The sequence below is a fragment of the Ovis aries genome, chromosome 17, assembly GCF_016772045.2.
Source record: "Ovis aries strain OAR_USU_Benz2616 breed Rambouillet chromosome 17, ARS-UI_Ramb_v3.0, whole genome shotgun sequence".
NCBI lineage: Eukaryota > Metazoa > Chordata > Mammalia > Artiodactyla > Bovidae > Ovis > Ovis aries.
The window spans coordinates 35470240-35493375 of record NC_056070.1 but is presented as its reverse complement, the minus strand read 5'-3'; the positions used below and the strand labels follow the sequence as shown (position 1 = coordinate 35493375).

At 33.8% G+C, this 23136-nt stretch overlaps 1 protein-coding gene and 1 non-coding gene across 3 annotated transcripts in view; both read left to right on the top strand.

The window, feature by feature from the left end:
* The window catches only part of ADAD1 (adenosine deaminase domain containing 1), a 45923-nt gene extending 23099 nt beyond the window's left edge, over positions 1–22824 (top strand). For both annotated transcript variants that reach the window (XM_060400661.1, XM_027980230.3), the window contains 5 exons: positions 1288–1458; positions 2410–2639; positions 6286–6523; positions 10654–10786; positions 22662–22824. In XM_060400661.1, the coding sequence (XP_060256644.1) occupies positions 1288–1458; positions 2410–2639; positions 6286–6523; positions 10654–10786; positions 22662–22775 (886 nt within the window). In that variant the 3' untranslated portion in view covers positions 22776–22824. The remainder of the gene's footprint in view (positions 1–1287; positions 1459–2409; positions 2640–6285; positions 6524–10653; positions 10787–22661) is intronic.
* On the top strand, positions 18552–18662 carry LOC114108927 (U6 spliceosomal RNA). Its single transcript, XR_003585653.1, has one exon. It is a non-coding gene; the product is annotated as a U6 spliceosomal RNA (small nuclear RNA).
* Positions 22825–23136: the final 312 nt, after the last annotated feature.

Here is a 23136-nt window from a genome sequence, read left to right as displayed (position 1 = left end):
AGTAGGCTTAGTAATACTTCACCCCTGAATTAGCCATACTATCCAAAGGCAGAAATCAATGAGTTTCCACTCATGAAGGCTCTACAGTCTACCATATGGTAGAATATCAATAAAGTATTTTTTATACTGGCAGATCTCAGAGAGAAGGGGGCTGAGGTAAGCATGCCTAGTTTCTTTTTCCAAATTTATGAGTCAGTGCTCCCTATAAAAGGAAGGAGTATCTGATAGTGGAGAAATAAACCAGGAATTTTACTCTTTGGAGTTTCTTTTCTGTGAAAACACAAAAAGTGGGAAATAAGCATTATCTCTGGTAGTATTCAGCTTTTGTTCTCTTACATCACTGAATTTACTTTTCAGAAAACCTTTCTTAATGCAATTTTTCAAACAGGTGAGACTCAGATAATTAATACCTTCATTCAGTTATCAGCATACTGATTCCAGTATCTAATATTCATATCCAATTATTAGTGTATCCTGCTATATTAGGATTTTGTTCTTATTTAATTATGCATTCTCACTTTTTGTTGGTGATGTTTTCTTTAAATCGTAAAAAACATTTAGGCATACTCTCTTTTCTGAAAATCTTATGTATCTCTAATAATATGGAAAGAATCCTATAATCTTAAAAGGAAAGCTATTGGGAAGTCCATGAAAGTAATACAGCTCACTGAAAACTACCTCTTTTGTGTTTATTTCTTCCCATGCTTGGCACTGTCAGATATACTGATGATTAATTTTTATTACATATTTCTGATGATAGGATTACAATTATATTTTTTTGAGTAAGCAAAATAGTATTTGTCCCCTTGAGTTGTCTTTCAGGAAATCTGTTTCACTTCTAATTCAGTTTATGGGCTTCATTATGTTATTCCTATACTCTTAAATTTTTGTCTTCAGAATCACTAGGTAACAGGAACCATAATTGTTTGTCTGTGTGTTTGGGGGAGAGAAAATAGAAATAATGCAGAAAATTGATACTCCTAGGAGGCTGGGAGCAGAGATGTCTTGAGAAAAAGGAGGAATCAATAGAGAAATGGGTCTTTTGCAAGAAATGATAGTTGAGTACTTTTGAGTGGAGTGGTAGTCGAGGAATGATGCTTTAAGGCAGGTCACAGTGTAAACTGGGCTATAGCTGAAGACTTCTCAAGGGACTTACATCTTCATTAAGACAGATTATTTTATAATAAAACTTGATTTATAGGAACATTGCTCATGACATGAGTATGATGTTTAAGATACTTCATTTTTAAACATTCTTACTCAATGAAGCTCTATCTTTTACTTTAGGTACTTTTATAGACAACTTCTACTCTACTATAGCAAAAATCCTGCTATGATGGAAAAATCAATATTTTGTACAGAACCAGCTTCTGATCTACTCACCCTCAAGCAAAATATCAACATTTACCTCTATATGAACCAGTTGCCTAAAGGATCAGCCCAGATTAAGTCACAATTGTAAGTATATGGAAGCTGTTAACAGCAGCTAGGATGACCACTTATACATTCTGAATCCGTATATCAAAAGAACAAGTAAATTCAAATCCATCCATATTTTTCTTCCAGCCTTCAGAGGTTATTTGTAGGCTGCAAGAGACCACAAATTCATTCTCCCTCCCCTGCACTGTCTTACCTATTACTATTACTTAAATAGTCCACATATTTCACCACTTTCTTTTATATGCTGTTGAAAATCTTCTACTCCTTTCTGGTTGTAAGACTTTTTTATAAACTTTAGGAAGTATGGATTATGCACTCTTCACATACTAACACAGGAGTTAAGGAATGCAGTCTATTCCTCTATAGTCAGAACTTCATTGTCTTGATGAATGGGTAGCATCAGTAGCATATTTGAACAACACAGACACAAAAAGAAAGTAAAATTTACTTTAAGTCTGACCATCTAGAGATAATCATGGTTTATAGTTTGTTTAAAAGCCTTCCAGTAACACCTTTGAAAACAAGGGTGAGTGTTCTGTAGAAAAACATCAAGAAAAATAATTTTAGATTTTACTGTTTTTTATATTTTATTTGAAGTGAATCTTAAATATAAATTGTCAGTTTTCTTTTTTCATTCTCTAGTTTTGTCATTATTAAAAATTTTGGAGAAAGGAAATAACTCAAAAATTATGACGGGGCAAAAATCAGATTTTTATTTGATTTTAAGGGACATAAAAAAATGGCAATAATATGAAATTTATCCTTGTGGGAGCTCTAACTATAGGGTTAATTTCCACTTGGTTTTAATCTTGTGCAACAAAGTTATTCCATCCTGGCTTGCTTTGGGTTTGCCTCTATTTCTGTTACTGAAATTAAGTGTAACTGGCAAGTTACAATTCTTAGGTATATGCAGATTTTACTTCATTGGCTTTGATTTTTAAAGGAAGAAACTTTCTTTTCTTCCTCTAGGCGTCTTAATCCACATTCTATATCTGCATTTGAAGCCAATGAAGAACTAAGTCTCCATGTAGCTGTTGAAGGCAAAATTTATCTGACTGTCTACTGTCCTGCAGATGTTGTTAATAGAATAAGCAGTATGTCCTCAAGTGACAAGTTGACAAGATGGGAAGTGCTTGGTGTACAGGGAGCATTGCTCAGTCACTTTATACAGCCAGTTTATATCAATAGTATTCTTGTTGGTGAGTGAGATTTCAGTACCTCTTGGCCTCTTTTACTAAGTAATTATACTTTATTTATCAGTGTAAAATCAAATTTTGCATGCATGAAGCTTTTCTTAAAGTAAAATTCAGATCCACTGTTGTTGAGGTTTTCATTTCATGGTAACTTGTAATCACACTTAGTATAATATGACTTTTATCATCTTGTGAGAAGGCTAAGAATATTTTAAGTTAGGCAGTTATATGTATTCTGGCTTGAACATATGCTTTTGTTTGCACAATATCCAGTGTTTCCCTTTCTTTTGGAAGAAGGTGCTTTTTTGAACTTCTCAGGTAAGCTTATATTTAGTTATTTCTGAAATAAAAAATATTAAATGCCCATTTTGGTTCTTTGCTACTTTTATACTTTTTAAAAATGTGTTTGATTATGAGTTGGATTCTTTTGGTTTGTGAAGTAAGTGGGAAGTAAATAGAATACAAAATAAATGACATGAACTGATAATTAACTTCTTCCTTTGGTATTTATATTTGAATGGGTTTTCAGGTATTATCTCTTGTTTTGTAGTTTTCGCAAAGCCCTGAGAGCTTCAAAGCTTTAGTCACCCTTGAGAATCAATTTAAATTCCACTACTTGACTCTTCTTTGTTTACTGTTAATTTTTGGTAATGATTGCTCACATAAAAACTTTAGCTCATCATATGAGTAATGTTTTGTTTTTAGAAGGTACTGTTTGTTTTATTCTTGTGAGTTTTTTAATTGTTGTTCTGTGTATTTTATATCCATTTCTTTAAGAAGTTCTCTTATGGACTATTTTTTTGTAGTTGTATATATACACAAAATATTGTATTTTCTTGCCATTTTTGTTTGGCTTGACTTTATTAAATTATAAAAAGGAAATAATGATTATATAATTTTCTAATATTAAGCTTATTTTCATTAGTTTGGAAACTTGTTTCACAATTCAAAAGGGTTTTCAGTGAAAAGTCTTAACTTCTATCCTAGTGCCACAGCTGCCGTTTTACCTCTGTGGCATCCATTGTTCCTAGTTTCTTGTTTCCTTTCCAAAGATGATTTCTGCTTATACATTTTTAAAATTTTACACCAATGAGATAATACAGTTCACACTTTTCTGCATCCTACTCTTTTCATTTATTAATGTATCTTGGAAATTTTTCCCTATGAAGACTTTTTTCATTATTATTCATAACTCTCTTATGGTATTTTCTTTGTATAAATGTATTATAATTTATTTAACCAGTTGTGGGTTGATGGAACTTTAGATTGTTTCTAATCTTTTGTGGCTACCAAATGCTACAGTGAACCTTGACCTTTTTATGTTTGTCATTGACACAAAAGTAAAATATATGTAAATGTAAAATGAATTCCTAGAAATAGAATTGCAGGTCAGAAATACATGAATTTGCAGTTTTGAAAATTACTGCCAAGTTATTCTCCAAATTATATTCTCACTAGCAATATATGAGAGTGCCTCTTTGGAGTTACTTCTTATTTTCCAAATATATATTCTTATAGATGATTTATTTCTTAAATTGGATACCAGAATTATTCTTATGTTTTCTTTTAGTCAAAAAACTCTCAGACACTTCAAATTTTTCTCAATCTTCTTGAAGAAAGGCTATTTTCTTGATAAATGTCTACAGAATGGCTAATAAATATCTATGCATTCTCTAGAGTCACAACTTTGAAATGCAAAGCTTTCTTTGACTTTTGTGAAGAAAGATATTTTACAGTTTGTTATTTGTATAACATAACTTCATAATATTTTAGTCTCTTAAAAGGATGGACTCAAATGGATTCTTTTGAAATTATGTACTGTTTAGTGGTTTGGACTGGGGCTTAACAATTAGATCTCATAATTTGACTACCAACTTGTACATGGGAATGGGAACACCAGGAAGCAATAAAAATACTATTAAGACTTTGTAAAATTACTCCTGATCTCTTTCTTTGTGTCTTTATGGGACATATCTAGAGTTAATTAATTGGTGATCAGTCTGAGAAAGCCGAAACAGATTTTAATGTTTGTTAAAAATGCAGATTTCTCAGCCTCTTAAGATCTCTACTCTCTCTCTGGGGGATAGCCCCAGGAATATACATTTGTATAACGGACTTTTGGACTCAGAGGGAGAGGGTGGGATGATTTGGGAGAATGGCATTCTAACATGTATACTATCATGTAAGAATTGAATCGCAAGTCTATGTCTGACGCAGGATACAGCATGCTTGGGGCTGGTCCATGGGGATGACCCAAAGAGATGTTATGGGGAGGGAGGTGGGAGGGGGGTTCATGTTTGGGAACGCATGTAAGAATTAAAGATTTTAAAATTTAAAAAATAAAAAACTATTTAAAAAATTTAAAAAAAGGGCACCACCAGTGATTCTGATACAGATAACATGAATGGCTCATTGAGAAATACTTAAACTGTACATTTAAAAGTATGATATGTACAATTAAATGAATCTTAAGAGTTTATTGAACTAGTAAAGCTTCTCATTTATTATACAAATTCTTTTTATGCTATTTCTGATCATCTAACTCTAGTTTAAAAGGATCCAATAATGTGGGATATAGGATTTAATGACAATCTGTTCCATTAATTGGGTGCTCCAAATGATTTTAAAAATTACTTTTTAGAATTGAAATTTGCTTCCCTTTCACTTTGAACTAAAAGACAGTACAGATTAAATCTTGATTATTTGATGATAATGACCTTGTCCCTTTTTCTCTTGTCTTATTAAATCTTTTGCAGTTCTTTATTTTGATTCTTAAAAACGTAAGTTATTTTATCAATAATATATCAGTTACAGGTGAAAAGAGAATTATATAAAGACTTTTCATTTTACTTTCAAAAAGTTTTCATAGACTAATTTCATACCTTAGATGTTCTCAGATACTCATTTTGTCTTTGTTAATAGTCTTTCTTTTTTAAGAAAAAAATCTTAAACTTGCTTTTTTAAAAGGCACTATTATTTTAATAGAAAATAAAAAGACAAGATGTTTTTTCCTTTATGTATTTTCCTACCTAGCCATCACTTGTGTTACATATGATTTGTTTTTTCCAGATGTTCTGTAATATGTTGGTGATAGTGTCAAAATGTAATGCCTTAGACTAAATACAGTGTTTCAGATATGATATGAGCACTGTATAGTTCTGTAATAATGCTGTATTCCTTGATTTAGATGCTGTTTTTATTAATGCAGCTTCAGTTTCTATGGGCATACCTCAAAGATAGTGTGGGTTCGTTTCTAGGCCACCACAATAAAATGAATATCACAAGGGTGGGTTCAGTTCCAGACCACCACAATAAAGTGAATATCACAATAAAGTGAGTCACACGAATATTTTGGTTTCCCAGTGCATATAAAAGTTGTGTTTAGACTGTCCTATCATCTGTTAAGTGTGCATTAGTATCATGTCTTTAAAAAAAGCAATGTATATACCTTAATTAAAAACTGCTTTATTGCTAAAAAAAAGGCTAAATGTCATCTGACAACATGGGTTGCCAGACTTTCAATTTGCATCTCTGAAGTGCAGTAAAGCAAAGTGCAATAAGGTGAGGTATGCCTGCATTACATACTTCAGCAACTGTTTCTGTTGACTTATATTTGTTTTGTTTGAGTATGTATTTTGTTTTTGCTTTCTAGGTGATGGGAATTGCAGTGATACCAGAGGCTTAGAAATTGCTATAAAGCAACGTGTTGATGATGCACTCACTTCCAAACTTCCAATGTTTTACTTGGTCAACAGACCTCATATTAGTTTAGTACCTTCTGCATATCCATTTCAAACAAACTTGGAATATAAGTTCCTGAGTCTGAATTGGGCACAAGGGGACATTTCTTTGGAGATTGTGGATGGCCTAAGTGGAAAGATTACAGAAAGGTTAGCATTACTGATTTCTTCAAATGTCACATATTACTTAAGCAAAAGAATGTATTTTAGTACAATTTATAAAAACTATTTTAACAGTTTTAAATACAGGTTTTTGAATTTTGAATAATAATGATTATAATAGTTATTGGGTGTGTCTATGTTGCAGACATTATACTAATTTTAAAACTTTTTTTTTCCTGATAAGAAGACAGGCCTAGAGAGGTTATATAACTTATTGAAGTTACTTAGTAAGTGGTGGAACCAGCATTTGAAGTCAGTTTCCAGAACTGACTTTATTTCTCTAGTGATCATTATCATTAGAATTATATAATGTATTTGTTTTAAAATTTTGGTTTTCCCACTGAATCTGAATATCTGAATTTAGGGCTCAGAAATCTGTATTTTTGACAACTCTCCAAAATATTATTTATGTACACTTGAGTGTGAGAACTATTGTACAATCCTATACTGATTTCTTAGAAAAACCCTGTTATTCTTGTTTGTTTGTTTGTTTGTTTCTTTTTACAGATAAAGAGACTGAGATTCAAGCTAGGTTAAATATCTTTCTTAAAGTCACCCAACTATTAAGTTAAACAGCTAGGATTCTGATCTGAGTATTTTATTTCCAAAGTCTTTGTTCTTCTCCATAATACGTTATGCCTCTTACATATACCCTTGTAATATCCCTAACATTGATTATCAAGTAAAACTAAAATCCTTCTTTTATGTGAACATACATTTATAATGGACTAATGAATAATGTTAACAGTTTAAGTGCCTAAATTTGCTTTCTTTGTGAGAGACAGATTTAAATTAAGATCCCATACAAATGTTTCTTCAATCAAGTATGAACTATTGACTATTTTAACTAGTATAAATTATACTGTTTATGCTTTGAATCAGCATAAAGAAGGGTATCTCTGTTAATAACATACAAACAAAGCAGGTGTTCTATGAAAGACACTGAAAACAGTTTACTGAAAACATATTTTTAAACCAAAATTTAAATTAATATGAAATGAGCTTAACTCATTTTTTATAGCCAAATGCTGCTGCTGCTGCAAACACAGAGAAAACAAACACGATCTAATTATTCAACCCCAAAGTAGTACATAAGGCAAAAAACACTTTAGCAATATAATCCACAAGGAAGAACAGTTCTGAGTAATTGTGCAACAAATAACATGACGTGTCAACATTCATAAAGTAGAAATTACAACGAGGATAAATAGGATAATACACTATTAGTTAGTGGAGGCAATAATTCACCTCTTTCAGTTAGTGGTAGATTGAATAGACAGAATAATAAGAATATATCAATCTTAATAATGTAGATTTGATTAATTTCTTTAAAATTCTACACCATAAAAATATAAAATATACCTACTTTTCAGGAACCTACAGAACATTAACAAAAATTGACCATACGTTAGGCCACAAAGAAAAGTCTCAAATTCTGAAAAGTATAAGTGATGTAGACAGTATTCTCTGATTGTGATGCCATAAAAGTATAAATCACATAAAGTCAGAATACTTAGAAACTCCTTTCATTGGGCAAAAGAAGTTCTCTAACTTTTGACTCAAAGAGGGAATATAAAATGAAGCCATAGAATATTTAGAAAACAGGATGTTTAATGCATTGCATTTCAGAACTTTTAACTTATATAGCTAAAGCAAAGCTGAATGGAAAAGCCAGTTCTTTGGATATTTATATCAACAAATAAGGAAAATAGAGTGAAAAAATTTATAATACTAGAAATGTAAAATAAAGAGAGAACAGATGAAGTTAGAAATGATCATAAAAACTGATTCTGTGTGGGGAAAAAAGCACTGTCTAATCTCATATAAAATAATGATAAAGGAGTTATCACAGAGAAAATTTAAAGAAATCATAGGAAACTTCTTTGATCACCATGCAAATATATTTGAAAATATGGGTGAAATGCATACATTTTGAGGAAAAGTTATTTCTAAAATTGGTACACAAGAGGAGAAAATCTTACATTATTTTCTTGAGAAAGCTACCAAGAAGATGCCCTACCTCTTTTTCAAAGAAAGCAACATTTTGAGGTGGTTCAGAGGAATGTTTTAAACCTTTAAATAGCAGAAACTTCCAATGCTATCTGAAAAGATGGAAAAGATTCAAATCCTTTTCTGAAGCATCATTGATCGTGTATACATGCTCAGTCATATCTGCCTCTTTGTGACCCTATGAAGTGTAACCCACCAGGCTCCTATCCATGGTGTTTTTCAGGCAAGAATACTGGAGTGGGTTGCCATTTCCTTCTCCAGGGGATCTTATTGACCCAGGGACTGAACCATGTCTCCTGCATCTCTTGCATTGTCAGGCTTATTCTTTACCTCTGAGCCACCTGGGAAGCCCTATATCATTGGTTCTTAAGCTTGATAGAAGATTTCACGCCCACCCCCAAAAGTTATAGACCAAGCTCAATTTTATATCCAAGCAAAATTGCTAAATAAAATAATAAGAAGCAGAACCTTAGTGTATATTATGCATTACTAAGTGGCAATTTTTCTAGAACTGAGGAAAATAACATAATAAAAATACCAAATTAGAAACTTTTATTAATAAATTTGTTATATTAACTGATGTAGGGAAAAACACCATATTTCATCTTTATAAATTCCAAGAAGACATGCAGTACAGCTCTACAACTATTCTTGACAAAAGATGCCCAATAAGAAAGTAATAGATATTTTTGTTAAGAATAAAATACATCTCTTATTTGTCCAAATTGTCGTCATGATTCATGATGAAATCTCAGAGTCATTTCTACTAGCGTCCAAAACAGGACATTATTATTTACTGTTATTGTTGTTTAAGATGTTGTTTAATGCATTTAACAAAAGAAAGGAAAGACACAAAATATTGGAGAGGAGGAGGTAAAATGACTTTTTCCATATGGTATCGTTTTATACCTGAAAAGTCCAAGAGAATCATCTGAAAAAACACCACCAGAAAAAGGTATCATGGTGGAAAATTAATATATAGAGATTAGTACATTTTGTTAACAAGAGTATGTGTTAACTATTGCTGCATATACTATTGTTTTAGAGGCTTAAAACACCAACCACTTTTTACTGCTCCCAAATCCTTAGGTCAGCTGAGCTAGATTTGGTCAAGCTCTCCCATGTGTGCGGGGTCAGCTGTAGGTCAACTGTAAGGCAGCTTGGCTGATCTTAGAGGGACAGCTGGGCTCTCATCTTCTAGTAGACCAATCTCAGCAAGTTCATATGGTAGAGGAAGGAGTGCCAAGGCATAGAAACAAACTGCTTGCAGCCCAGGCTTGCAACTGGCACAGAGTATTTTATTGACCAAAACAAGTTACAAGGCCAGTCCAAATTCAAGGGGAGGAAGAATAAGCCATTGTTGTTGATGGAAGAATCTGAAAAATTATATTGTAAAGAGCATGCAACAAGAATAAAGGATTTTGGCAGTTTTTGCAATCTATCACAAAAACAACTAAAGAGAATATATAATGGGAGAGAGTTACAGAAGCAAGAAAGCTATGATATGTGAACCTATTTTTATTAGAAACGTAGAAAAATAAATATTTACATGTGTACACATATGCACGTATATATATATGAAGGGTGATGAAGTACATATATTTTACTTTTTAGGGAGTCAAATTGTACATTAAAATGTATAATTTCATGAGTTTATATATACACACACATATATATATTTGTGTATATATGTATACACACCTGTGTAACCATTACCCCAGTCAAAATTCAGGATGCTTTCTTCATCTCAAAAAAGATTTCTATTCCCTCATCTAGTCAATCCCTGGTTCTACTTATCTTAATTTGGATCACTATCTTAATTTGGATCACTATAGATTAATTTTGCCTCAAACAGTAGAAATGTTCCAAATATCCATCTTTTGCTTTAATTCTTAATGTAATACTCTGATAACATACACTAATTTTATAAAAGAAATTAGCTTCAGAAAGCAGTTAAATATTCAGAATAATTTTATATAGAAAATTTCACTATCTTCTCTGTGCATAATTGAGATAAATATACATTTTGTATTGACTGTAATCCCTGTAAGTGCTAACATAAATCATTAAATAATGATTAGTGATTGTTTCATTCTTTTCTACTTTAGTTCCCCATTTAAAAGTGGTGTGTCAATGGCAAGTCGGCTTTGTAAGGCTGCAATGTTAAGTCGATTTAACCTGCTTGCCAAAGAAGCTAAAAAAGAAGACATACTTGAAGCTAGTACATATCATGCAGCTAAGGTAAGTCTTTAAAAGAATGAAATTGATCATTGAAATAAAAATTTTAAGACAATAGTACTGTGGTAATTTGATGATGATACATAGCAAAATAATGGTTAAATAATTCCTGATATTGCCATGTAGTGGTAAAATTAGATTTTAAATGGATATGTTGGAAATTGCATATGTGAATAAGTTTTACCACTTTTAGTAGCTTCCTCAGTATGGTATGTACCAACCTTGGCAATATTGCTAAAAACATGCTGGTCATACCCAGAGAAACAAAAAGGTAATAAAATCTCTTTTGTGTATGATATTAACTATGTTAGCTATAGTATTTCAGTATTCTAAAATAATGCATTACTATATTTACGTAAATTACTTTGCTTATCTTCCTAAGTTGTGAAACACCTTTGAGTTTGTGATTTGGGCTTAAGTGATATATAGAGAGCCTTTTATATCTTTAAAAATACACTTTTTTAGTATTACAAACATAATGCATATTTGAGTAGAGAACTTGGAAATCTTTCTTAAATGCAGATGGGAAATATTAGCTTATAATCCTACCTATTATTCCAGTATAATACTCCTAATCTTATAAGCATGTTGTTTCATTTTCTTGTCATGTATTTATATTTTTTGTGTATGTGTGCATGTGTGCACTAAGTCACTTTGGTCATGTCCGATTTTTTGTGACCTCATGGACTATAACCCAACAGGCTCTGCTGTTCATGGGATTTCCCAGACTAGAATACTCAAGTGGGTTGCCATTTTCTTCTCCAGACAATCTTCCCAACCCAGGGATTGAAGTCACATCTTCTGCTTGGCCGGCAGATTCTCTACCACTGAGCCACCTGGGAAGCCCTATGCTCATACTTGATGTGCTTTTTAGTTTTTTTTATTCAGTATACTATGAACCGAGCCGTGTCATAGTATGAAATATCCATGTTTTCAAGTTGTGAAATACATATTGTTTTTTATCTAATTTCCTTTTCAGTAATAATATAGTATTGTATGAAAGTCTTAATTTCATCTATATCTTAATGCTCAAACTGTATAATGCTCAAACCTGTAAAGCAATGAATACTAATGGTAGGTAGTTTGTATATAGACACATTTTTAAGTATAAAAGCTTACCCTAGACAATTTCTGACTTTGGCTGCACAAAGAGGTTTCAAGTCATCTCTATTAAAAAAAAAAAAAACAGAAATTGTGATAAAATTGGATGAATTAGTCGAGATAAAAACCCTTTTCACAACTCTGGAAATTGACTAAAGGCAGACAACACATTGGAAATTGTATAGTCTTGTAAAACTTAGAACTCTGGGAAAGAACAGCAGGAATTTGTGAAACCTTTGCCCAAAGGTGTTCCTGTTCTCTCTCCTTTCTCTCTGCTAGTTTGAATGGCAAGAACTCTAGTTTTATGAGATTGAAAATGCCACCAAAAGTAGTAGATTTTCTGGACTTGATTTTGGGCAAGAGGGTGAGCATTCGTCACTTTTTCGACTAAATGTGCCAAACCTGATAGGGAGAAAAATGGCAAAAATCAGTAACTGATGCAAGGTTGCAGTCCTTGTTGGAGCAAGTGGTATACAAAAGAGTATAACAGGTAGATACTGGAAATGAAAGAGCCATGGAAGAGTTGAAAGAAATTCTCTATATATCCTTGGGTGACCAATAAATTACACTCAGGTGCAAATGAGACTCAAGAGAACCCAGAAAAGAGTTAAAAGTGTGAAATAGAACTGCCTGCAATATTAAATACACTGTACCACCCATCCCTCCCCAAATTAATTGATCAGAAGAAGGTAGAAGTCTTACAAGTTTAAGGTGTTGAGTGTAATGCCTGCTAAAGTCATTTGCTTATCACTAAGCAAATCATTTGCTTATCACTTATTTGCAGTTTATCACAATAAACTGTGGAAAATTCTGAAAGAGATGGGAATACCAGACCACCTGACTTGCTTCTTGAGAAACCTGTATGCAGGTCAGAAAACAGCAGTTAGAACTGGACATGGAACAACAGACTGGTTCCAAATAGGAAAAGGAGTACGTCAAGGCTGTATATTGTCACCCTGCTTATTTAACTTATATGCAGAGTACATCATGAGAAAGGCTGGGTTGGAGGAAGCACAAGCTGGACTCAAGATTGCCAGGAGAAAGGTCAATAACCTCAGATATGCAGATGACACCACCCTTATGGCAGAAAGTGAAGAAGAACTAAAGAGCCTCTCGATGAAAGTGAAAGAGGAGAGTGAAAAAGTTGGCTGAAAGTTCAACATTCAGAAAACGAATCCCATCACTTCATGGAAAATAGACGGAGAAACAGTGGAAACAGTGTCAGAATTTATTTTTCTGGGCTCCAAAATCACTGCAGATGGTGGTTGCAGCCATGAAATTAAAAGATGCTTACTCCTCAGAAGGAAAATTTTGACCAACCTAGACAGCATATTGAAAAGCAGAGACATTACTTTGCCAACAAAGGTCCATCTAGTCAAGGCTATGGTTTTTCCAGTGGTCATGTATGGATGTGAGAGTTGGACTGTAAAGAAAGCTGAGCGCCGAAGAATTGATGTTTTTGAACTGTGCTGTTGCAGAAGACTTTATATATATATATAAATTTATTTTAATTGGAGGTTAATTAGATTTGGGAGAATGGCATTGAAACATGTATAATATCATATATGAAATGAATAGCTAGTCCATGTTCAATGCATGATACTGGATGCTTGGGCCTGGTGCACTGAGATGATCCAGAGGGGTAGAGAAGACTCTTGAGAGTCCCTTGGACTGCAAGGAGATCCAACCAGACCATCCTAAAGGAGATCAGTCCTGGGTATTCATTGGAATGACTGATGCTGAAGCTGAAACTCCAGAACTTTGGCCACCTGATGTGAAGAGCTGACTCATTTGAAAAGACCATGATGCTGGGAAAGATTGGGGGCAGGAGGAGAAGGGGGCGACAGAGGATGAGATGGCTGGATGGCATCACTGACTCGATGGACATGAGTTTGAGTGAACTCCAGGAGTTGGTGATGGATAGGGAGGCCTGTCATGCTGCGGTTCATAGGGTCGCAGAGTAGGACACGACTGAGTGACTGAACTGAGCTGAAGCTTTGCAGATACATGGTAACTACTAGGAAACCAGGCTAAAACAGAAACTGGAAAGAGACAGTACACACCATAGGTGAAAACAGCTTACTATTTCAACATGCAGAAAACAAAAACAAAACCTTATAGAAAAATAGAATCCAGAGTTACTATAATATATTATCCAAAAAGTCTCTTTCACCCCAAAATTATGGGGTATGTAAAAGCAGGAAAGTAAAATAAAATCTATACTTAGAAAAGAAACTGGTTTTGAGAGGATTCCAGTTTTGAATACAGCAAAGTCTTCAAAGCAACTGTTATAAATATGTTCAAGTTATTAAAGGAAAGGGTAACAATGTTTCAGTAAATAGGTAATCTCAGCAGAGAAATAGAAGCTCAAAAGAAAAGGCAAAAGTCAAAAAAACTCAAAATTCAGAAAAAGACCCAGATGAATATTCTAGGACTGAAACAATAAATAATAAGTGAAATGAATAATTCTCTAGATGGACTCAACAGTACGTGTGAGATTGCAGAAAAATATCAATGGGCTTTGAAGATAAATCAAAATAATTTTAAAGGACAGATGAAGCAAATAAAAGAAAATTTTACAGAACTTCAGAGATTTGTGGAACAATGTTAAGTGTACCAACTTATGTTTACTAGAAATTCTAGAGAAAAAGAGAAAAGGATCAACAAAAATATTTGAAGAAATTACTGAAAAAAATTTCCATATTTGATGAAAAACATTAGCAGACCCAAGATGCTCACAAAATCCCAAGAAAAAAAAAAAAAGATTCACATCTAGATACATTACAGGCAAGCTGATTAAGACAAAGAGAAAATCTTGAGTTTCTGTGCATTACCAGGATTATGTCAGTATCAATCTGAAGTAAACTATGGTAAGAAAAAGAAGCATATTGTAATTCCTGAAGTAGTCATGAAAGCAATAACTTGAAAGCTATTGCTAAAATATCAGCAGAGGAATTAAAATACTGTCCTAAAAAATGTATTTTTAAAAAGACTAGAAGGCAGTAAAGCAGCAAATAAATAAAAGACACAGGACTTGGAAAATAAGTAATGACATGGCAGACATAAATCCACTTATCAATAATTATTAAAACATTAAATTTGAATATTCTAAAACCTCGAAAATGACAGAATGATCTCAGTTTGTTTCTAAGGCAAACCACTCTACATCACAGTAATCCAAGTCTATGCCCCAACCACTAATGCTGAAGAAGCTGAAGTTGAATGTTTCTATGAAGACCTACAAGACCTTCTAGAACTAACACCAAGAAAAGATGTCCTTTTCATCATAAGGGATGAGAATGCAAAAGTAGGAACTCAGGAGATACCTAGAGTGACAGACATGTTTGGCCTTGGAGTACAAAATGAAGCAGGGCAAACGCTAACAGAGTTTTCCCAAGAGAACACACTGGTCATAAAAAACACCCTCTTCCAATAACACAAGAGATGACTACACGTGTGGTCAATACTGAAATCAAATTGATTATATTCTTTGGAGCCAAAGATGGAGAAGCTCCACACAGTCAGCATAAACAGGACCTAGAACTGACTGTGGCTCAGATTGTGAGCTCCTTATTGCAAAATTCAGACTCAAATTGAAAAAAGTAGGGAAAACCACTCAGTCATTAGGTATGACCTAAATCAAATACCATATGATTATACACCAGGCTTCCCTGGTGCCTCAGAGGTTAAAGCGTCTGCCTCCAATGCGGGAGACCCGGGTTCGACCCTGGGTTCGATCCCTGGGTTGGGAAGATCCCCTGGAGAAGGAAATGGCAACGCACTCCAGTATTCTTGCCTGGAGAATCCCATGGTCGGAGGAGCCTTGTAGGGTACAGTCCATGGGGTTGCAAAGAGTCGGACATGACTGAGCAACTTCACTTTCACTTATGATTATACAGTGGAAGTGACTGATTGAAGGGATTAAATCTGACAGAGTGCCTAAAGAACTATGGATGGATGTTCGTAACATTGTACAGGAGGCAGTGACCAAAACCATCCCAAAGGAAAAGAACTGCAAGAAAGTGAAGTTATCTAATGAGGCTTAACAAACAGCTGAGGAAAGAAGACAAGTGAAAGGCAAGGGAGAAAGGGAATGATATACCTAGCTGAGTGCAGAGTTCCAGAGAATAGCAAGGAGAGATAAGAAAGACTTCTTCAGTGAACAATGCAAGAAAAAAAAAAAAAAGCAATAGAATTTGAAAGACTAGAGATCTCTTCAAGAAAATTTTAGAGATACTAAGGGAACATCTCATGCAAGGATGGACACAATGAAGGACAGAAATGGGAAAGATCTAAGAGAAGCAGAAGAGATTAAGAAGAGGTGGGAAAAATACACAGAAGAACTATATGAAAAAGGTCTGAATGACCCAGATAACCATGATAGTGTGGTCACTCTCCAAGGGCCAGACATTCTAGAGTGTGAATTCCGGGGCGGGGGATGGGGGGGTGTCTTAGGAAGCATTATGATGAACAAAGCTAGTGGAGGTGATGGAATTCCAGCTGACTATTTCAAATCCTAAAATATGATGATGTTAAAGAAAAAGTAAAAGAATTCCAGAAAAACATCCACTTCTGCCTCATTGATTACATTGATTACACTAAAGCCTTTGACCGTGTGGATCACAACAAATTGGAAAATTCTTAAAGAGATGGCAGTACCAGACCATCTTACCTGCCTACTGAGAAACCTATATGCAGGCCAAGAAACAGCAGTTAAAACTGGACATGGAACAATGGGTTGGTTCAAAATTGGGAAAGGAGTAGGTCAAGGCTGTATATTGCCACCCTGCTTATTTAACTGATACGTAGACTACATCATGAGAAATGCCGGGCTGGATGACTTACCAGCTGGAATTAAGATTGCTGAGAGATAACTGCATATCAACAACCTCAGATATGCAGATGATACCAGTCTAATGGCAGAAAGTGAAAAGGAACTAAAGAGCCTCCTGATGTGGATGAAAGAGGAGAGTAAAAATGCTGGCTTAAAACTCAGCATTCAAAAAGCTAAGATCATGGCATCCGGTCCCATCTCTTCATGGTGAATAGATGGGGAAACAATGGAAAGAGTGACAGGCTTTATTTTCTTGGGCTCTGAAATCACTGCAGATGGTGACTGCAGCCATGAAATTAAAAGACACTTGCTCCTTGGAAGAAAGGACAAACCTATATAGCATATTACAAAGCAGAGACATCACTTTGCTGACAAAATTCTATATAGTCAAAACTGTGGTTTTTCCAGTAGTCATGGATGGATATGAGTGCTGGACAATAAATAAGGCTGAGCACTGAAGAATTGATGCTTTTAATCTGTGATGTTAGAAACTCTTGAGAGTCTCTTGGATTGCAAGGAAATCAAACCAGTCAGTCCTGAAGGAAATCAACCCTGAATATTCATTAGAAAGACTGATGCTGAGGCTGAAGCTCCAATCCCTTGGCCATCTGATATGAAGAGCTGACTCACTGGAAAAGACCCTGATGCTGGGAAAGATGGAGGGCAGAACGGGGTGCCAGAGGATGAGATTGTTGGATGGCATCACGGACTCGATGGACATGAATTTGAGCAAGCTCCATGAGATATTGAAGGACAGGGAAGTCTGGCAGTGCTTCAGTTCATGGGGTTGTTAAAGAACTGGACACGATTTAGGCACTGAACAACAACAAAATGTCCTAGAAAAGACAGAGATTGTCATATCGGGCAAAATGCAAAATCCAGCTATATGGTCTCTGCAAGAGACATGTTACATTAAAAAATACAAGTAGATTGAAAATAAAGGATGAAAAAATGACATACCATGCAAACAATAGCAATAAATTAGCTGGAGTGTGTATATTAATGTCAAACACACATCAAGATGAAAAATAATATGAGAAACAAAGAGTAACATTTTAGTGGTAAAAATACACTATTGTTGTTCCAAATGTTGTTAATATACAACAGGTAAATATTGCTATATGGGTAAAACAGTGGAACTTCAAAATATATAAGCAAAACCTGTTAGCATTTAAAGGTTAAATGGACAGTTCTGCAGTTACAGTTGGAGTGAAGTTGCTCAGTCGTGTCCGACTCTTTGTGATCCCATGGACTGTAGTCTACCAAGCTTCTGTGTCCATGGGATTTTCCAGGCAAGAGTACTGGAGTGGGTTGCCATTTCCTTCTCCAGGGGATCATTTCTGACCCAGGGATCAAACCCAGGTCTCCTGCATTGCAGGCAGACACTTTACCCTCTGCAGTTATAGTTGGAGGTTTTAATTAATATTCTTGTCTTAGTAATTGATAGTACAACTAGAGAGAAAATCAGTAAGAATATAGAAGGCTTGAATAATACTGCAGTCCAACCAAACCAAACACTATTTTCCGCACAACAGCAGAATATACCTTCTTTTCAAATACACATGGAGCATTCTCCACTACAGACCATGTAGGCCATAAAGCAAGTTCCAATAAGTTTAAAAGTGTTGAAATCATAAAACGTATGCTGTAACTACTGTACAATTAAATTAGAAATCAACAAGGATAAAAATAAAAAGAATATAAGAAGGGTTTAGAAATACATAGCTTTAAGTGCTTATTTTAGAAGGGAAGAGAACCATAAAAATCAGTTATTTAAGCTTCCACCTAAAAGAAGTTAGAAGTTAGAAGAGTATATTTAAAAAAAAAATAAGAGTGCTTGCTTTGACAGCACATATACTAAAATTGAAATGATACAGAGAAGACTAACATACATGGCCCCTGTGTAAGGATGACATGCTAATTCATGAAGTGTTAAGTATTTTAAAAAGAGGTGAAATAATATAGGATAGGTTGGAAGGTAGGTAAAAACAAAACAGGAAAATAAACAGAAAAATCAATGAACTCAAAAGTTGTTTCATTGAGAAAAATCAGCACAGTTGATAATCCTTTAGACTGAGAAATAAGAGATAGCATAAATGATCAAAATCTTGACGGAAAGAAGGGTCATCACTGAAGAGCCCAAAGAGCTAAAAAAATTATAAGAAAATATTACAAACAACTTTTGTCAACAGATTAGACAAGTTAGATGAAATGAGGACATTCCTAGAAAGACAAATTGCAAAACTTGACTAAGAGAACATCTAAATTGAACTAATATAAAGAAATTATATTATTAATTAAAATTCTTTAAAGAAAAGTGAAAGTACAGTTATGAATTCACTTGTGAATTTTATCAAATATAGAAGCAAAGATTAACATAAATCATACAAAAAGTACTTAACAGAATAAAGGAGCAGCGAGTGCTTCCCAACTCATTTTATAAGGCAATATTAAAAACCCTGATACCAGAAGTGGGCAGAAACATTATAAGTGAAAACTATAAATCAGAATCTCTTAGGAACATAAATGTAGAAATTCTTCATAAGATATTGACAAACCAAATCCAGCAACATACAGAAACGATTATATACAAAGGAGGTTTATTCCAGAAATGCAAGGGTGATTTAACACCAGAAAATCATTTGACATATTATGTGAATATTTTTAAATTCAAAACCTGTTTGTTTGTCTCAATAGATGTACATAATGCATTTGACAAAATTTAACACGTATTCACAGTAGAAACACTGAACAAATAAGAAATAGAACTTGCTCTACTAGATAAAGGGCATCAGTGAAAATCTGCAGTTTACATGACAATGCTGAAGGCTGAATACTCTTTCCCTTTGCCCCAAGAGTGCTCTCACCACTTCTAGTCAACATTGATCTGTAGGTTCTAGCCAATGCAGTAAGGCAAGAGAAAGAAAGAAAAGGCATCCAAACTGGAAAGGAAGTAGAAAAACTGTCCTTATTCCTAAATGATCTTGTATGTAAAATATCCTATGGAATCTACCAAAAACAAACAGCTATATCGTGTGAATTTAGCACACAGTATAAGAACAACGTAGAAGAATAAATTGTATATCTATATGTTAAGAATGAACACTCTAAAATTAAACTGGAAAAAATAGTTTTTTCCATAAGAGAGTATAAAATATTAGGAATAAATTTAACAAAAGAACTATAAGACCTGTACATGAAAAATAATGAAACATTGCTGAGAGAAACGTGTAAAGACCTAAAAGAGAAATGTACCATTTCATAGATTGGAAAACTCTATTTTTAGAATGTCAGTTCTCTCCTAAATAATCTGTTGATTCGAGGCAAGCTCTTATCAAAATCTCAGTAAGCTTTTGTATAGAAGTTGACAAGCTGATTATAGAATTGATATATAAACCCAAAGGACATAGAACCAAAACAATTTTTAAGCAAAATGGTAGAGTTAACCTACCTAGGTTCCACAATTTAACATAAAGCCACAGTAATCAAGAAAATGTATTGATTTAGCAATAGACATAAAGATCAATAAACAGAGTAAGAGGCCAGAGATAAACCCACACACTTACAATCAATTGATTTTGTGCAGAGGTGTCAAGGGAATTTAGTGGAAGAGAGGACAGTCTTTTTAACAAATGGTAATAGAACAGTTGGGTATTTGAGAACAAATTAACCTAGACTTACATCAGTTATGCAAAAACCTCAAAATGGATCATAGAACTAAGAGAGCTAAAAACTATACAACTTGCAAAGAAAATGTGGGAAAATATTTTATTTTCTTGGGCTCCAAAATTACTCCAAAATGACTGCAACCATGAACTTATAAGTCACTTGCCCCATGGAAGGCAAGCTATGACAAACCTAGACAATGTGTTAAAAAGCAGAGATGTCACTTTGCCAACAGAGGTCCATATAGTCAAAGCTATGGTTTGTACATGTATAAACCATGTACAAACTACAGGTACATGTAGTAGTCATGTACAGCTGGGAGAGTTGGACCGTAAAGAAGGCTAGGCATCAAAGAATTGATGCTTTTAAATTGTGGTGCAGGAGAAGACTTTTGAGAGTCCCTTGGAGAGCAAGATCAAAACAGTCAATCCTAAAGGAAATCAACCCTGAATATTCATTAGATGGGCTGATGCTGAAGCCCCAATACTTTGGCCACCTGATGTGAAGAGCCAACTCATTGGAAAAGACTCTGATGCTGGGAAAGATTCAAAGCAAAAGGAGAAGGGAGCAGCAGAGGATGAAATGGTTAGATGGCATCACTGACTCAATGGACATAAGTTTGGGCAAACTTCGAAAGGTAGTAAAGGACAGAGGAGGCTGGTGTGCTGTTGTCCATGGGGTCACAAAGAGTCGGACACAACTTAGCAACTGAACAACAACAAAATTTGTCTTCCTGCATTAGGCAAATTTTTCTTAGATATGGCATCAAACATGTAATCCATAAAAGAAAAAATTGATGGAGTCCAGAATTTAAAACTTGCATTTCAAAAGTCATCATTAAGAAAATGAAAATACAAGCCACAGAGTGGAAGGAAATACTTAAAATCATACATTTGACAAAGGTCTTGGATCTAGAATAAAGAACTCTTACAAATCATTAAGTGGACAAACCATTCAACTTTTCCAAGTGGCAAAGAATATCTGTGAATGGCTAATACACGTATAAAGGTGCTCATCCTGATTAGTCATTAGAGAAATGCAAAACCAAACCACAGTGAGATACCACTTCACGCCTACTAAAATCCAAAAGTCTGGCTGTACTGCATGTTGTTGTGGAGAAACTAGAAACCTCTTTCACTGCTGATGGGAATGTAAAAGGTTTTAAAATCCTTTGGAAAACAGTTTGGCAGTTTGTTTTGTATACTTACCATGTGATCCAGTACTCCCACTGAAAAGAGAAGCAAAAACTTATATCCACCAAAGACTGGTACATAAATGTTTACAGCATCATAGTTTATAGTAGCCAAGCCCTGGAAACAACACAAATGTTCATCAACTGGTGACTGCATAAGCAGTGTGATATATCTATTTGATGGAATACCAATCAGCAATAAAGAACAAACTGATACATCAGACAACAGGAATGAATCTGAAAATGGTATGCTAATTTAAAGAAACCTGACACAGAAGAGTACATGCTGTGTTAATCACTCTCTATGGAATTTCTATGAAAAGCAAAATTCTGGAGACAGAAAGTAGATTCATAATTGCCTGAGACTGGGGCTTACAAGTACAGATTGACTGTATATGAGCACAGTGGAACTTTTTGCATGTAATGAAATTATTTTAAAACTGGACTGTGATGGTTGCACACCTATATCAATTTCATTAAAATGACCCAGAAAGATGTTATGGGGAGGGAGGTGGGAGGGGGGTTCATGTTTGGGAATGCATGTAAGAATTAAAGATTTTAAAATTTAAAAAATAAAAACTAAAATTAAAAAAAAAAAATACCCACATCAAACTGAACACTTACATGTAGAGGGTAAATTTACCAATTGGTGAATTTACCAGTGAGTGAATTTATGGTATACAAATTATACCTAAATAAAGCTGGTTTTTATTTTTTAAAGTTTATCAGTATGTTTATCTATTTAAAAAGTAAAAGGAAATAAGCCAAAATATTAGTTCTAGTTATCTATAGTTTGAGAATTGTGAGTTTTTTTTACTTTTTGTATATTCTTTTTCAAGTTTTCTGTAATGAGTATCATTACTCTTTTAATTACAAATATTAAAAAAAGAAGGAAAATTATCTCTTAGGAGTGTTGAGAAGGATAATTTTTAGTTTCAGAAACACTACTGAAGGAAATGGAAATGCAGAAAGATTTTTCATAATATTTATGTTAAACTAAAGAAAGATGATTAAGGCTAATTAATTACTTTTCATAAGCCAAATTCTGCCTATATTCTATAATTTACTATTTTTTCTTTCTGTAGCGTATGTCTGGATCCTATCAAGAAGCTAAAACTTTGTTGAAATCCTACTTACAGCAACATGGCTATGGCTCCTGGATTGTGAAATCTCCCTGTATAGAGCAATTTAGTATGTGAATTAAGCAATCCATTGTCATATTAAAATTCTTTTTTGTGTGTGCTTTGACTACTAAAAAATTTTTTTTAATATTGGTGGTTTTCAGCTTTCAAAATCAGTCTTGCTATAGCAGTGTTCAGAGATTGCTGAAAATTCGTAAATATTTATGTCAATTTACGTTGAAACATTTGAACTTTTTTTTTAATAATTACCTGCTTCATTATGTAGCTATTTTGTATTTTTTATAGACATTACAAAGCCATTACCATTTTGTAATTTAAAAGAAAATTTCTTTTAATTTTGTACTTTAAAGTTACTTGTTCAGCAAAGATATTCACTGTGTCCTGGTGTCTCACTCAAAAATTTTTTTAATTAAAAATT